This window comes from Haematobia irritans, chromosome 5 (assembly GCF_050003625.1).
Source record: "Haematobia irritans isolate KBUSLIRL chromosome 5, ASM5000362v1, whole genome shotgun sequence".
NCBI classification, from domain to species: domain Eukaryota; kingdom Metazoa; phylum Arthropoda; class Insecta; order Diptera; family Muscidae; genus Haematobia; species Haematobia irritans.
Genome location: NC_134401.1, coordinates 4,236,306 through 4,252,045, shown reverse-complemented (window position 1 = coordinate 4,252,045; position 15,740 = coordinate 4,236,306). Strand labels below are relative to the sequence as shown.

The 15,740-nt window shown below is 31.4% G+C and overlaps 1 protein-coding gene across 1 annotated transcript in view; it reads left to right on the top strand.

Annotated features, from left to right (window-relative positions):
- The first annotated feature begins 644 nt into the window (after positions 1 to 644).
- The window catches only part of otk (protein tyrosine kinase 7), a 51,085-nt gene continuing 35,989 nt past the window's right edge, over positions 645 to 15,740 (top strand). The window contains exons 1-3 of the mRNA XM_075311237.1: positions 645 to 785; positions 11,496 to 11,630; positions 11,771 to 11,932. Of these exons, the coding sequence (XP_075167352.1) occupies positions 713 to 785; positions 11,496 to 11,630; positions 11,771 to 11,932 (370 nt within the window). The 5' untranslated portion in view covers positions 645 to 712. The remainder of the gene's footprint in view (positions 786 to 11,495; positions 11,631 to 11,770; positions 11,933 to 15,740) is intronic.

Below are 15,740 nucleotides of genomic sequence, written 5' to 3'. Positions count from 1 at the left end.
GTGGAGCTCTAAAAACATCATCATCAACAACAACAACAGCAACAATAGCGGCATAAAAAAGAATCAACGAAGTCTACTGCTACTGCATACTTCAGTAAGAGTGAAGAGTCTGTGAGCTCGTTGTGTGTTCCCTTTATTCATTCAATTTTTATGTTTTTGAGACAGTGATTTATTTACACACTCACACACATAGATTTATACTCAGGTATATTCATAGTCAATATGCCAGACAGATAGAGAGACATTTTGTGCTCTACATGTGGATGAATAGCTAAAAGACAAAACCAATTCTAGACTTCTCAAGAAAAAAAGCGGCAAACTCAAAACGTAAAATTTCATCTTTACTCAAATGATTACCTGTCCAAGGATATGAATTTGCTAAAAACAGACAGACATTTCTAGTGACTTTAATTAGTTGTAAACTCAACAAATGTTTGTTCAAAGTTTCCATATTTGGATTCAAAACCATACTTAAACAAAAAACACAGATATCCTCTTATAAGAAAGCAAAAAAGAACTATATCAAAGGATTTTCAAAAAAGGATAAAGGACATTGATGGTCTTATAGTTAAAGTATAATGCAAAGTGACTTGTAAAGAGACTTCACCACCACGGCTTATCATCATTTCATCAATTAACTAATTGGATACTCTAAACCAAACGTCTGAGCTAGTTTTCTTAGCTTTCATCCCCGCCTGGACATACTTGAAACATGGATCTTTTGAATATGACAAAGGCAATAACAAGGATAGCATCAATTTTGCTGATTATCTGCAGTTGGAATGGTAAGTACAAGTACCGAAAAAAAAACAAATAAGAAAATATTTAACAAAGACAAATATTTCCAAGTTTGATAAAGTCCTTCCCTTTCGGTGGAGGATAAATTATAAGAGTAACAAACAAAAGGAGAACTGGGCCGATACGTTTTGTTCTAGCCATCTTTGAGTCTATCAACCTCAAAGAGTAGAAGAAAAGGCCTCAATATTTTGGGAGTGGAAAGCCACATATTCATGATAATGAAATCGTAAATATATATATATAAATATATATATAAAAAACAAAGGAGTAAAAAATTCAAGAAATGGTAAAAATTTAGGACACACTCTGAAAAGTTAGATCTTTTTGTCTTTTACCTCAAGCTTTTATCTGTAGGAAAAATTACGTTGGATTAGATCAAACAGACAATATTTAAAATTGAGGAAATCTTCAATCTTTGGTAGGTTTGCGCTGTAAATTCCTCTGCTTCATATCTATACATAGCTATACCGAAAACTTGTCTTATTGTACGGTCTAATTGTCCTCCTTGTCCTTTCCGTCTTTGTCATTCATAACTTCTTCGTATCTACGGTACAATGGTTAGCATTACCACTTTAAATACAAAATATATGGAATCCTCTCCCGGCCAAGTTTAACACGTCCTTCGAAAGCGAAGGATTGGAGTCGGAATTTCGTCGCTTCATGTCTAACACTGAAAACAATATTGTCGTGAGGTCAAAGATTTCATGTCTTTAAAATACGAATGCAAATTTTGCTTAGCATAGAAGACGCATTTCTCTAATATAAAGTTTTTTTCCTTGTCCAAAAGTCGATAAACATTTCAATGAAGTCGTATTATCCTTATAATTAAGTGATTTCACTTAAAAATGGGTATCATAACATGAAAGAAAACATTTTTGGGCTAAGGTCAACTTGACTTTAATAATTCAGAAAAATTCTTTACATTTAATGAAATTGTCTTTAAATTTGTTGCCTTTTTGCATCTTGAGTACAAAGCAAAAAATCGTTCAAATATAGGACAATTTTTTCCAACACTTCATTTTAAAGACGTTTATTACTTGAAACATATCATAATTTCTACTGGAAGTCAAGTCTTAATTTGGAAAATAAAGTTGTCGTTAACTCGTTTTTAAAGGACTTTGATAGCATATGAAGAAAAAAGCTGAAAAAGCGAAAAATTAAAATTTGCAAGTACACAAAACCCAAATTTAAAAGAGAATTGTGTCTTAAAAGTATCCTTAATTGTACTCTCCGCTTCTTTGGCTCGGAATCAATACCAAAATTTTTTAAGTAAAGACAAAATCTTTGGAACCGGGCATCATTTTTTTTCAGTGAAGACAGAATACCCGTCTTATTGTACGCCCTAATTGTCCTCCCTAGTTTTGGCCATCTTTCATAACTCCTTCGTACACGATGCAATGGCTAGCACGTTCACTTAAAATACAAAACGGAAGAAAACTAAAATACAAATAAATTTTAGTTTTCTTCCGGTTTTCCGAGTTGTTTTACACTAAGTTCAACGGAGAGTTTCCATTCATAACTTAGTAACTCCATTTCCTTCACGTATTTCCAATTTACCGAATATCTTATTAACAACCTTACTTTCTTCCCAATCGAAAGATTTTTGTCTTGCAAAAATAGGGCGTTATGGAGAATATACCCCAAAGTTTCTTCATTCTTCTTACATGTCTTACATATACTAATGTTCGCAACATATATTCTCCAGAATTGTATTGGCGATGACTTACTCCAAGCTATCTCGTCACCCCTCCGACCTTTTCAGCGCTCGGAGCTTTAACGTAGCCTGCTAGGACATAGTCGTCGTTTGTTTTTGTGGTCCCATAGTTTTCTAACTCATTTGTATCAGTTTATTTGGTCCTCTCTTTTTTTGTATTTATTCCGCTATGTTCAGAATAAATCAATAATAATACTGAGAATCCTACGATTGATAATAAATTTTGATTATACATTTTCTAGACTCATACCGCAAAATTTGATTGCCAACGGAAAAAATAAGCAGCATTCCTCCAATAAACCGTTCGCTTGGGCTATCAGGAAATTCCCGAAAAGCTGAAACTCTTCGATCCTAATCCTTCGAACCAAGGGTATAATTGGTCGATCAGATGGACTATTTATAAGAAAATCATATTTTTTTACCAAACGAATTCAGATGTCAAGGAGATGACTTCATGATCTCTGAAACCAACTAATCAATGTGAAACAAATCTGAAAAATCGATTTTCATGTTATTAAGAATGCACAGCATTAATTAACATAACAAGGAAGGTAAAAAATCGATCGAAAAGTGCACTTCACCTTAGTTGTATTTAGTAAAGTAGATATAGGCGCCCTTAATCATCCAAAGTCAAAACGGGCAATATACAACATTTTGATATACGATGTCTCGATTTCTTTCCTAGAAATACAAGATTAAACAATTTTCCTATAAATGCTAGCTCTTAAAATTTGTTACTCCACAGTAATAATAGCAAAAAGTTCCTATGTATAAAAGAAATTTCCAATTTATGAAACAATCGTATTGTTACGTTTTTATATTGAGGCGTGTTTAATAACCCGATAATTAAAACACAGTCCTTTTTAAATAACGACAATCTACAATTTATTAGTTTAACTGATGGCTTCACTTATTTGCTCTACGATGTGTACTGTATAAACTTTAGCTTACGACTGACTTGACTGCACCCTCCGCCAGGGGCTTATATACCGTGATTTGACGATTTCGAAAATTCTGGATAGTCTGGCCTACAACCTTCTAGAACTATCTTGTTACAATTTATCTAACACCACATATTCAACTGGTCATCTTCATTGCCTACAGCCATCTGGAATATTCTATCGGCGTTATTTTACAGGTGATATGGCACACATACTTTTAGGCTTATGCTAATAATCTAGTGCATTCTACTAGATTAGGTAGATGTCGTGCAGGCATAAAACAAAAGGCGTTACTTTTACAATGAACGATTGGAAACACAAAAGATGTTTAAGAAAGTACTAGAAAATAAAGAAATGACTCTAACAAGTTATGACGTAATTTTATCGTTACAATTTGAAATTTAAATTAACGTAAACTAATTTAAATAAACTTAAATCTAGAAATATCACATTCGTAACAGTATAAAACATGAAGTAGAGCGACATTAATCTGTTGTATTTACTTGTTTAAAGATAAATTAGATTGACAATTTTTATTTTTATTTTTTTTCAAATTTATTGTCCCCAATAGACACATTGATGAAAATTGAATTGGAAAACAAACTCTCCTATTAATCAAAAATGCAAATGTATTTTCAACATTAAAAGACACAATGTCAAAACAAGCCTTTGGACCAAAGGTTCTTTTTTTTTCTACACAGCCATTCAATGTTTGGTATTTTCTGTGAGTACTTATTAGGTAACATTTACATACACTCACACGTAAATAAAGGGTGATTTGTTAGGAGCTTGATAACTTTTTTAAAAAAAAAAACGCATAAAATTTGCAAAATCTCATCGGTTCTTTATTTGAAACGTTAGATTGGTCCATGACATTTACTTTTTGAAGATAATTTCATTTAAATGTTGACCGCGGCTGCGTCTTAGGTGGTCCATTCGGAAAGTCCAATTTTGGGCAACTTTTTCGAGCATTTCGGCCGGAATAGCCCGAATTTCTTCGGAAATGTTGTCTTCCAAAGCTGGAATAGTTGCTGGCTTATTTCTGTAGACTTTAGACTTGACGTAGCCCCACAAAAAATAGTCTAAAGGCGTCAAATCGCATGATCTTGGTGGCCAACTTACCGGTCCATTTCTTGAGATGAATTGTTCTCCGAAGTTTTCCCTCAAAATGGCCATAGAATCGCGAGCTGTGTGGCATGTAGCGCCATCTTGTTGAAACCACATGTCAACCAAGTTCAGTTCTTCCATTTTTGGCAACAAAAAGTTTGTTAGCATCGAACGATAGCGATCGCCATTCACCGTAACGTTGCGTCCAACAGCATCTTTGAAAAAATACGGTCCAATGATTCCACCAGCGTACAAACCACACCAAACAGTGCATTTTTCGGGATGCATGGGCAGTTCTTGAACGGCTTCTGGTTGCTCTTCACTCCAAATGCGGCAATTTTGCTTATTTACGTAGCCATTCAACCAGAAATGAGCCTCATCGCTGAACAAAATTTGTCGATAAAAAAGCGGATTTTCTGCCAACTTTTCTAGGGCCCATTCACTGAAAATTCGACGTTGTGGCTCGTTAGTAAGTCTATTCATGATGAAATGTCAAAGCATACTGAGCATCTTTCTCTTTGACACCATGTCTGAAATCCCACGTGATCTGTCAAATACTAATGCATGAAAATCCTAACCTCAAAAGAATCACCCTTTATGTAAAGCAATCTCTGGGTATAGATTTTGTAAATTTTTTGCTATCCACACAAAAACAACAATGCCATCCATAATTTTGTTGTTGTCTCTTTGAGCAAATACACAAAGGGGATTTGTTACATACTCGTCTGTATTACATATCAAAGAACTCACAAAGCGAGTAAGTACTAAACACAATACTCTACTCCTGTCTCTTGTCTCTTAACCTAGCCATGCATTTGTAAGTGTGGTTATATAGAATAAATGTAAGTAAGTAAGTACCTACAATGACTAGGACTACTCAATTCGTATTCATTGATTTCAAAGACCTCAAGAGGATTTGTTTGTAGCCTTTGTGCTGCTATTGTGTGTCTGTGTGTATGTGATCTCTTTTGCACAATAATAACAAAAATGTAAATACACAAATCCCTTATTAGGCCAAAACCAAGAGACTTGTTAACGATTGAATAGATAATGGGACTGTTCGAGAAAAAAAAACAACCAAATCTGGAGAACAGAGTACTTAAAGCAATTGCTTTTTTTGAGTATGTGTGGAAACAATTCTTGAATGTTGTTACTTTTATGGGAGTATTTATATTTTCGGCTTTTGTCGGACTGAAGGAAATGTTGATGTGTGATCATAACTTTAAAGAATGATTATAGTTTTCTGGTGTGCAACTTTGTCCAAGTTCGTTTTTGTTTTAGTCAATTAATTTCAAAAGGCAAAATGATACGTAATCAATACGAGTGTTTCATTCCATTCAAGTTTTGATAAAATTCTAAAAAATGTATAGTATTCAGTTTTCATTCATTTTTTCACTTTTAATTTAAGTGATATATTCGGTGCGAATATACTGAGAGGGGATAAACCACCGCTGAAAAAAACTTTTTATGATTGGTTTTGGCTACCAAATGTATTCAGCTGCAAAAAAAATATATATAACGATTCCTTAGAGTGTATAATTTACAGTACTCGATGAAAATTATAATTATGAAAATTATTGTTGTTTGACCCTATTCTTTTAAATTTATGAGATAACTTCACCCAAGAATCTTCTGTCAGTTCAAAGTTTTACAAGTCATAAATTAACCCTATGTCACATTACATCCCTATTATTTTAATTAGTATCTTTTTGTATACAATACAGCCATCAGCGAAATTCCGCATCAAGAATATCCTTTCATAATTAAATATATTTATAGATATTTTTAAATTGTTGGGTTATGTCAAAATCACACAAAAAGATTTCGTATGTATGCGAAATTATTCATTTTCAACAATGTTCAATGTGAATTAATGAGGGTTCCTTAAATGCTGATGCATACAATTGTTGTGCTGGTATTAGTGTTTATGTTATACAGCCAAAGGTACGTGGGATATATTGTAATTCCTATCTAAATATTCGATAGGCACATGAAGGAGGGCCCATTTAAATAGCCTAAATTACCCAAGAATCTAATCTCATCAATTTCTAACAAGTTTTCCTATATTGGCAAATATTTCTCTTTGTGTCCTTTGAATACTGAATATGGCCTTTTGTGTAAGGACATTTCATAGGTATCCTTTCTGGATCATTTACATATTTATGTAGCCCAGCTATGCAATTTTATACAAATACGTGTATATGGCTATTTATTCCAAATGAATTACCTTTGTACTCTCTCTCTCTTTCTCTCTTTATGTTTCTAACTCGGTCTCTCTTTTTTATGTTTTGTTCTCTCCAAAGGTTGTATTGCAAATCATAATCTATGCTATAGGACATGGTCTAGAGACAATTTCCAGTTTAAGTTGTTGTTGTTGTTGTCGTTGTTTTCCTTGTACACCATAAAGAGCTTCATTGCATACTGAAGAGCTCTATTGAATAACAATGTGGATGGATGACTGACTAACTGACGGTTGTCTAGATGAATGCATGGAAATACTTATCCCGGCCACTTCAAACAGATAATTTGCACATCAAGTGTGTATGTGTGTGTGTCGGTTTTTTGTGTCTCCTTCACTTATATACCATGAAAATGGAATTGTAACATTTTCCACACAAAGCGAAATATAATACTACTCCCCGACAATGGGAAAAAGGACAAAGGGAACAAAAAAATAGCAAAACCAGAAGGAGATCAGGTACAATGTAGGCAACATGCGTAAAACTACCGGGGAATTGTCATTCAGCACAGTCAGATTATTATAGAACAAACCATCGTCATCATCAATAGAAGCGATGGTAGCAATGATTAGTCAAGTGCCCACTAACAACACAACACAACAACATTACAATTACGTGTCGCAGTTGTCAAAGAACGTGGGCCGATAGTCCATCCTACCAAGAAATTTTTATTCATTCGATTCTCTTTTTTGTTTTTTTGCTTTCGTTGTCCATCCATGGCCCACCGTGTGTTACCATATACCCTTCGATGTTCAGTTATGTCCGTCCTCAGTCCGTCTGTTTATAAGATTTTAGCAATTCCTTGCTTGTGGTACTAACTCTTCAAGTGTGTTATAAGTTTTCTTGCCTTTTATCCATGTACTCACTCACTCGCATGGGTTTCATTCCAGAAATGGATTCACAGCAATTTCGGATATCGAAGTTGATGTGTCAGCATTATAAACCCTATCATTACATTCTGCATTGTGTGTTCCCTATAATTCCTTGAAATTCTTTACCTTCTGGGATATTGTGCGTATGTGTGATTTTTTGCTCGCTTTGCTTAAGCGGGAAAGAAATGACGCAGTTCACACAACTTAGGAGGAATAGTAGTAGTTCATATTGAAAATAAAGCACAAAAAAATGACGGCGATGATAAAGGCAAAGCTGCTGTTGACGAGGATGATGAAGATGAACAGTAATAACAAAAACATCGACGACGGCAACAGAAAGAGCATCTAAACTTAATGGATGGGGGGGGGGGGGCGAATAGCCGATATGGTGAAGTTAAAAGGAATTTGGCTGATTTAGCGAATTCCATCAGAGAAGGCTTCTAATAGTAGCTATCGAAGGGTGGTATGATGAATTTGATAACAAAAAAAAAAAAATATATATATATATATATATTAAATAAAAAATTTTAAACTCTTAAAAAAAAAAAATTAAAATTTTTAAAAATAAATTCAAACTAAGCGTTGTTAGTTTTTGGGAAAAAAAATTCGCTATGTCCTTGGAAATTTAGTATTGAAGTGAAAAAATGAATTAAAAGGAAATTTAAAATTCTTAAAAATAAATTCAAACTAAGCGTTTTTAGTTTTTGGGGAAAAAATTTCGCTATGCCCTTTGGAATTTTGTATTGAAGTGAAAAAATTAATTAAAAGATATACAATTAAATTACAGTGAAACCTTTCAGAATTTGACAAACACGATTGCCAAAATGTTGTTAACATTTGGGAAATGTCCACTTATGAGAGAATAATTTTAATGTAATAATTCAGTGAACACGCAGGGAAGGAATTTGATCACCTCGAAGATTTTTTAACAGTATAAAGCTTGTCCAATTCCAAAGATTTTGTCTTTACATTAAACATTTTGGTATTGATTCCGAGCCAAAGAAGCGGAGAATTGAAGTAAAGATAACTTTAAGATACAATTTTCTTTTATGGTAAATTTGAGTTTTGCGTATTTGGCCAGTAGTCAAGATACCAAAGGTCAAACAATTTAAAGACGACTTCATTAATATTAACCCTTTGACTACCGATGTCCACTTAGGAGGACATTGGAAAACAACACCAAACTCTTTTTCCCCACTGATTATCGATTTATTTCTCGATGTTATTTTAAAGTAGAGGCTTTAATCTAAATAAGCTATAAATATTTTCCATATTGGCATTGGAACACTAAAACTAGGCTAAGCAAAATTTGCATTTGTATTTTAAGGACAAGATATTTTCGGCCTCACGATAATATTTTTCCAGTGTACCCACTACACTGAGAAAATGTTTGACCTAATATGAAAGATTATGCAACTTAAACTTTAGGTCACGAAATTTACACAATATTGAGGACAAATTTCTTTAAAATAAAGAAATGTTATTTTAAAGAAAGTTCATAATCTTTGGTTAAAAAATTATTTTCTTTAAATGTATGACTTTGAAGTAAGACTAATTTCCCTTAAAGTGAAGAAAGACATTTTTGATTTAAAGTAAGAATAAATTAAATGAAATATTGAATCTTTGGATCAAAGATAAAAAAGCTTCAAATTTAGGCTAAGACTTCATTGCACAGAAAAAAATTTCACGAAAATTGTTCCAATTAAAATCTTAATTGAGTTTTAAAAAATATTCAATTAAAAATTTAATTGATTAAACAAATTTTTTAATTGAAATAAAAATCAATCACACAAATTAATAGTATCAATTAAATATTTAATTGGATCAATTAATTTTTTAATTGACTGTCAATTAATTTTTTAATTGATACTATCAATTCTGTGATTGAAGACATTTCAATTAAAAAATTAATTGGATCAATTAATTTCGTGATTGAATCAGAAAAAAATTTTTTTGTGTGTGGGGATTTTGTATTTTTGGTTTTAATTTTACTTTGAAGTATCTGTTATAAATTGGATTTTTTTGAACATGAATAGCGTTTTTTTATACATCGCAATAATAGAATAAAAATTTGAAAAATGAGAGCTGTATCCTAATTTTAATTTTATAGATCCTTGATCTAAAGATAGATAACTCCTTAGGTTAGGTTAGGTTAGGTATAGTGGCAGCCTGATATTTCAGGCTCAATTAGACTATTCAGTCCATTGTGATACCACATTGGTGAACTTCTCTCTTATCACTGAGTGCTGTCCGATACCATGTTAAGCTCAATGACAAGGGACCTTCTTTTTATAGCCGTTCACATTGCAGTGAAACCACTTAGAGAAGATTTGAAATCCTCAGAAATGTCACCAGCATTACTGAGGTGGGATAATCCACCGCTGAAAAACTTTTTGGTGTTCGGTCGAAGCAGGAATCGAACCCACGACCTTGTGTATGCAAGGCGGGCATGCTAATCATTGCACCACGGTGGCTCCCTAGATAACTCCCTAAAAACAGTGTTTATTTTAAAGAAGCCGCATCTTTGGCCCGGAATTAATACCAAATCCTTAAGGGAAGATAAAAATCTTTGAATCCATGTAAACTTTTTTTTTGAGTGTAGCAATGTATTGTAGTTTAAACTTTCTAAAGTAAACCTTAGGTTTCTTTGGCGGTTTTGGTTTGCTTGAAGAAATTCAAATCTCAGTCTCTTTAATCTCTTTTTTTCAAAATTGTTGATTTCCATTAGAACTTCCTTATTTTAATACTCACCTCGTCTCAAAATTGAAAACCGGCTTACAAACGACCCATATGCATGACACTAAACCAGAACCAGGCATCCACATCCACATAAATGATTCAATGTGAACGAAACTTACTTTGCCCGATGGTTTGTTATTGTCTGTCCTCACCGTCCTGCGGTCCTTCCGTTCGACCGTTTTATATGAGTCTGTCAGTCAGTCTGTCTATCTTGCTGTCATTTAATAAGTCAGCCTTTGCCATCATCTGAGGATATGGCATGAGACCATGTGAGAAGCGGTGGTGTATGTTCCGAGGTATAGACGAGACAGCAAACGACCACTGTTGCCTCAAAATAAATGTTGCTGATGGTTAATGGCGAAAATCGATTCTTCATGCATGAACAGTTCAATCTGTAGTTTTGTGATTTCTTTTTTGGATGGAATTTAATGTTTTCGTTTTTGGTTCGCTTTGGTTCAGTTCAGTTGGATGATATGCTGGGTAATTCTGTGCGAACGTTGAATTTTATATATGTGCATAGAGAATAGTGGATGAAATGCCAATGTGATTATGTGGGATTTTGAAATAATATGGAATTCTATAGGATCAAAGAGGCAAAAAGAATAAAAATTTCTGGCTTTTGATGATTGTCTTGTTTTGCTTTTGATCTGCCTCATTTGAGATCTTTTTCTCTTTGACAAGTTTTATGGCATAATGCTGGGTTTTAATCAATGGTAAAATACTTGTTCTTTTTGAGATTTTGAACTTGCGGTATACAGTCATCCAGTTGACTATCATTTTGCCTGGTCATCCTTATAATTTTTTACGAATTTCGCTTTCAACCGTAACATGTGATTGCACCATAAAATAATTATTTGCCAAGAACTATTATTTCGTTAAAAAAAGAAAAAAAAACTTTTCTACCAAATGGCCAGAAAAAAGAAGGAAAGGAAAAGAGCAAAAAACACACTTTTAAAATATCCTTTGGGTGCTTATAACACTTATACGCTTTAGCCCTTTAGTTTTAGTCTGTAACATTTTTTGATTCTTACCAATATTTAATTTTGAGTGTATGTCATGTTTGTCTTGTCTTTTTTAATTTCAGCTGTATGCCTGGCTGAAACCTCATCGCGATTCCTCATATTGCCTGTTTCACAGTCTATTGCCGAGGGAGATACAGCCGATTTTAATTGTCATGCTACACCCACTCGAGGTTTAATCTACTCCTGGACTCTCAATGGTAATTATTGCTTCAATAGTTTGTTCTATGTCAATTAATTTGTCTCCTAAAGCATTTGAAATATCATTGGTCGCATGTATATGGGCACTTGCTGATTTTATTGCATTTTTGCTTTTTGTTTTTTCTTTTTTTCTATTTAGGTCAATTAATCCAAAATTCCAGTCGCATCTATCAAAATGGCTCCGATTTACACATTGAATCTGTTAGTCGTGAGAGCGATGGCGGTGATTATGTATGTATTGCCACCAATGTGGCAAATGGTGCACGTCAGGCATCACCACCGGCACGCTTGACAGTTATATGTAAGTATCCAAGTACATCAACAATACCACTGAAAATCATATGGGTAAAGAGATTTTTTCTTTTTTTGGGTATGGAGATTTTAATGGAAAGCAAACAAAATGGGCCTTTTTAGAACGTGAAGAGTGTCGTTGTTATGTTTTTGATAGCTGGAAAAATAGGATAAAGTTATAGCATAATTTTAGGGTTATAAAATTTGTAGCATATTTTAGGGCGATAGGTTCAAGAAATTTTATTAAATTAATATATTACACAATTTTCTTTAACCCAAAAAATGGAAAATTTACAAATTTTAGGATATTCGAATTTAGTAAATTCGAATTTAGTAAAATTGTATGCATCAGTTGTGTATAATTTTTTCTCTTTTTTTAGTTCAGTAACTAAATAAAATAAAATAAAATAAAATAAAATAAAAATATGGAAAATTTTTAAGTGAAGCAAACGATCCTATATTGAGCGAATTTTAACTATAACATAATAATTTTCATCGATTAGTATTATTTGCAATGAAAGATGACACACTAATATTAGGAAATTGCTAAAAAAAAGTGGCATACTTTTTTACACAAAAAAAATTGGAATTAAATAAATTAAATAAAATAAAAATATGGACAATTTTTAAGTGAAGCAAACGATCCTATATTGAGAGAATTTTAACTATAAATAATTTTCATGAACCCACAGTAATTTGATTTAGAGCCTGCTTCATCGATTAGTATTATTCGCAATGAAAGATGACACACTAATATTAGGAAATTGCTACAAAAAATGGCACACTCTTTTACACAAAAAAATAGGAATTAAATGAATTTATGGCATTTTTTTATCTATGAAATTGTGAAATAAATTTTTTCAAATTAGATCTAAATTAATCTAAATGCCATTTTATATTCAGTTCATCTAAAATCACCTATTTTCAGAAGACTGACTTGGTTTACCTAGAATAGAAAATTTCCATTGCATACTTTAAGGCGGTACAATTGTCCGCTTCAAAACACTATATGTAGTTTGAAACGGGTTAATATAATAGGATTACTCCCAATATAAAAAAAAATTCTAGTCGTAGGTGTGGCCCCTCTTTTTATTAAAACCAAAATAATATTTTTTGAAGGCCTTGTTTGTATAAGCCTTACCTTACGAAAATGTATGTATGCAATACCACCAGCATTCATATTTTTATTACTCTATCCTGGTAAAGGCGACATATATCTTCATGAATATTTTATGCAAAATTCATATAAGAATTCCAGTAACTTCACCAATTAGGATTATATGGCATACCAACACGTCCTTATAGAGAGCATATGTTTCATACCTCAATATTTTTTTTGTGACTGTTTTTTTGGTAGAGTAGAGGGCATATTATTATTTTTCAAGATTCGTTTCGCCTCAATTTTCCCCAAAAGAATTCGTGACATTCGTCGTCAATTTCATTTAGGTGTTGCTTTTTATCATTTCGGAGTTTTTCCTTGTCATGTTACCTCCACTTTTTTTATTGAGATGCAAAGTAATGAACATGCCATACAAATGAGCTATAAGCAAATGATGATATGAAAAAAATCTTCAGTTTTGGTTTTGGTGCCTTCATCAAGACCAACCACATTGCTTAAGCTGCTCATTTCTTCAATTTTATGTAAATTAGTGTACCTGTTCGGAGACGAAAAACAAAAAGTAAATTGACATGTGTGGAATTTTTGAGGAGCGTTTTCATAACCGTTTTCTTCTTGTTTAGCAATTCTTTTTAGTCAGTATAAAATTCAAACCTTATATTTTTTAAAATTGTTCCTTGGAATTTTATTCAAATTAGTTGGCAAATTCCGAAAAGGATCAAGCTTAAAATATGAAAAATATTTTGGTAGTATAAAAGGAAAGAACCTAATCTTTTCAAATTTGGTATAGAGAAATATTTTTGCCCAATTGTAATTGAGTTCGAAGCACGATTGCCACAGTTGGTAGAATTCTACCAAAAATGGTAAATTTTTAACTGTTTGGTAGAATACTTTATGTTTTGGTATATTTTGCAAAGAGGAGAAATAAACTTTTAAAATTTTCTATAGAAATACAATTTTGACAAAATTTTCTATAAATAAAATTTTGACAACATTTTCTATAGAAATAAAATTTTTGACAAAACTTTCTATAGAAATAAAATTTTGACAAAATTTTCTTTAGAAATAAAATTTTGACAAAATTTTCTATAGAAATACAATTTTGACAAAATTTTCTATAAATAAAATTTTGACAACATTTTCTATAGAAATAAAATTTTGACAAAATTTTCTATAGAAATAAAATTTTGGCAAAATTTTCTATAGAAATAAAATTTTGACAAAATTTTCTATAGCAATAAAATTTTGACAAAATTTTCTATAGAAATAAAATTTTGACACAATTTTCTATTGAAATATAATTTTAACAAAATTTTCGGTAGAAATAAAATTTTAACAAAATTTTCTATAAAAATAAAATTTTGACAATTTTTTTAAGAATTAAATTTTTGACAAAATTTTCTACAGAAATAAATTTTTGACACAATTTTCTGTAGAAATAAAATGTTGACAAATTTTTCTATGGAAATAATGTTTTGACAAAATTTTCTAGGAAATAAAATTTTAACAAAATTTTCTTTAGAAATAAAATTTTGACAATAATTTCTATAGAAATAAAATTTTGACAAAATTTTCTATAGAAATAAAATTTTGACACAATTTTCTATAGAAATAAAATTTTGACAAAATTATCTATAGAAATAAAATTTTGATAAAATTTTCTATAAAAATAAAATGTTGACAAAATTTTCCATACAAATAAAATTTTGACAAAATTTTCTATGGAAATACAATTTGACAAAAGTTGCTATGTAAATAAATTTTTGACAAAATTTTCGGTAGAAATAAAATCTTGGCAAAATTTTCTTAAGAAATAAAATTTTGACAATTTGTTTTTAATAATTAATATTTTGTCAAAAATTAAAAAGAAAGAAAATAAAATTTTGACACAATTTTCTATAGAAATAAAATTTTGACACAATTTGCTATAGAAATAAAATTTTGACAAAATTTTCTATAGAAATAAAATTTTGACAAAAATTTCTATAGCAATAAAATTTTGACAAAATTGTCTATAGAAATAAAATTTTGACAAAATTTTCGGTAGAAATAAAGTTTTGACAAAATTTTCGCTAGAAATAAAATTTTGATGAAATTTTCGCTAGAAATAAAATTTTGACAAAATTTTCTTTAGAAATAAAATTTTATTTAATTTTATTACTAATTGGATGAATCCCTTGTTGCTTAAAATATACCATTCTACCATTATCAAGAGGGTCCCTGAATACGAAAATGATTTTCATTCCAATTTTACATCTTATTAATATAAATGAGTGCAGTCATTCAATCACATTTTCCGAATAAATATGATTGGGGCTAGAGAGAGAGAACGTAAACATACTGGAATACTTCAGAGTTGGTTGATATTTATGCTCAAGTGTAGAAATTGCACTTCAACACAACCAGATTCATTTTAAGCCATACGGTATGAGTAAAATTTATGTTTACCTGTATTCGAGTGTACAGGAATTAAGAGTAATAAGAATTTGTATTTGTATGTTTATCTGACAGTATACATAAATATAAGTCCGTTGATATGCACTTTAGGATCAGGCATGCATATGGAACTGCATTTATTATCCTTAAGGATTCCACTAGTGAATATAAAATGCAAACTCAAAAACCACTTTAAATTGTCTACATACAAACACTTGCAATGGCTATGTGCGTACACATATATGTAACATATATCTCATATCCC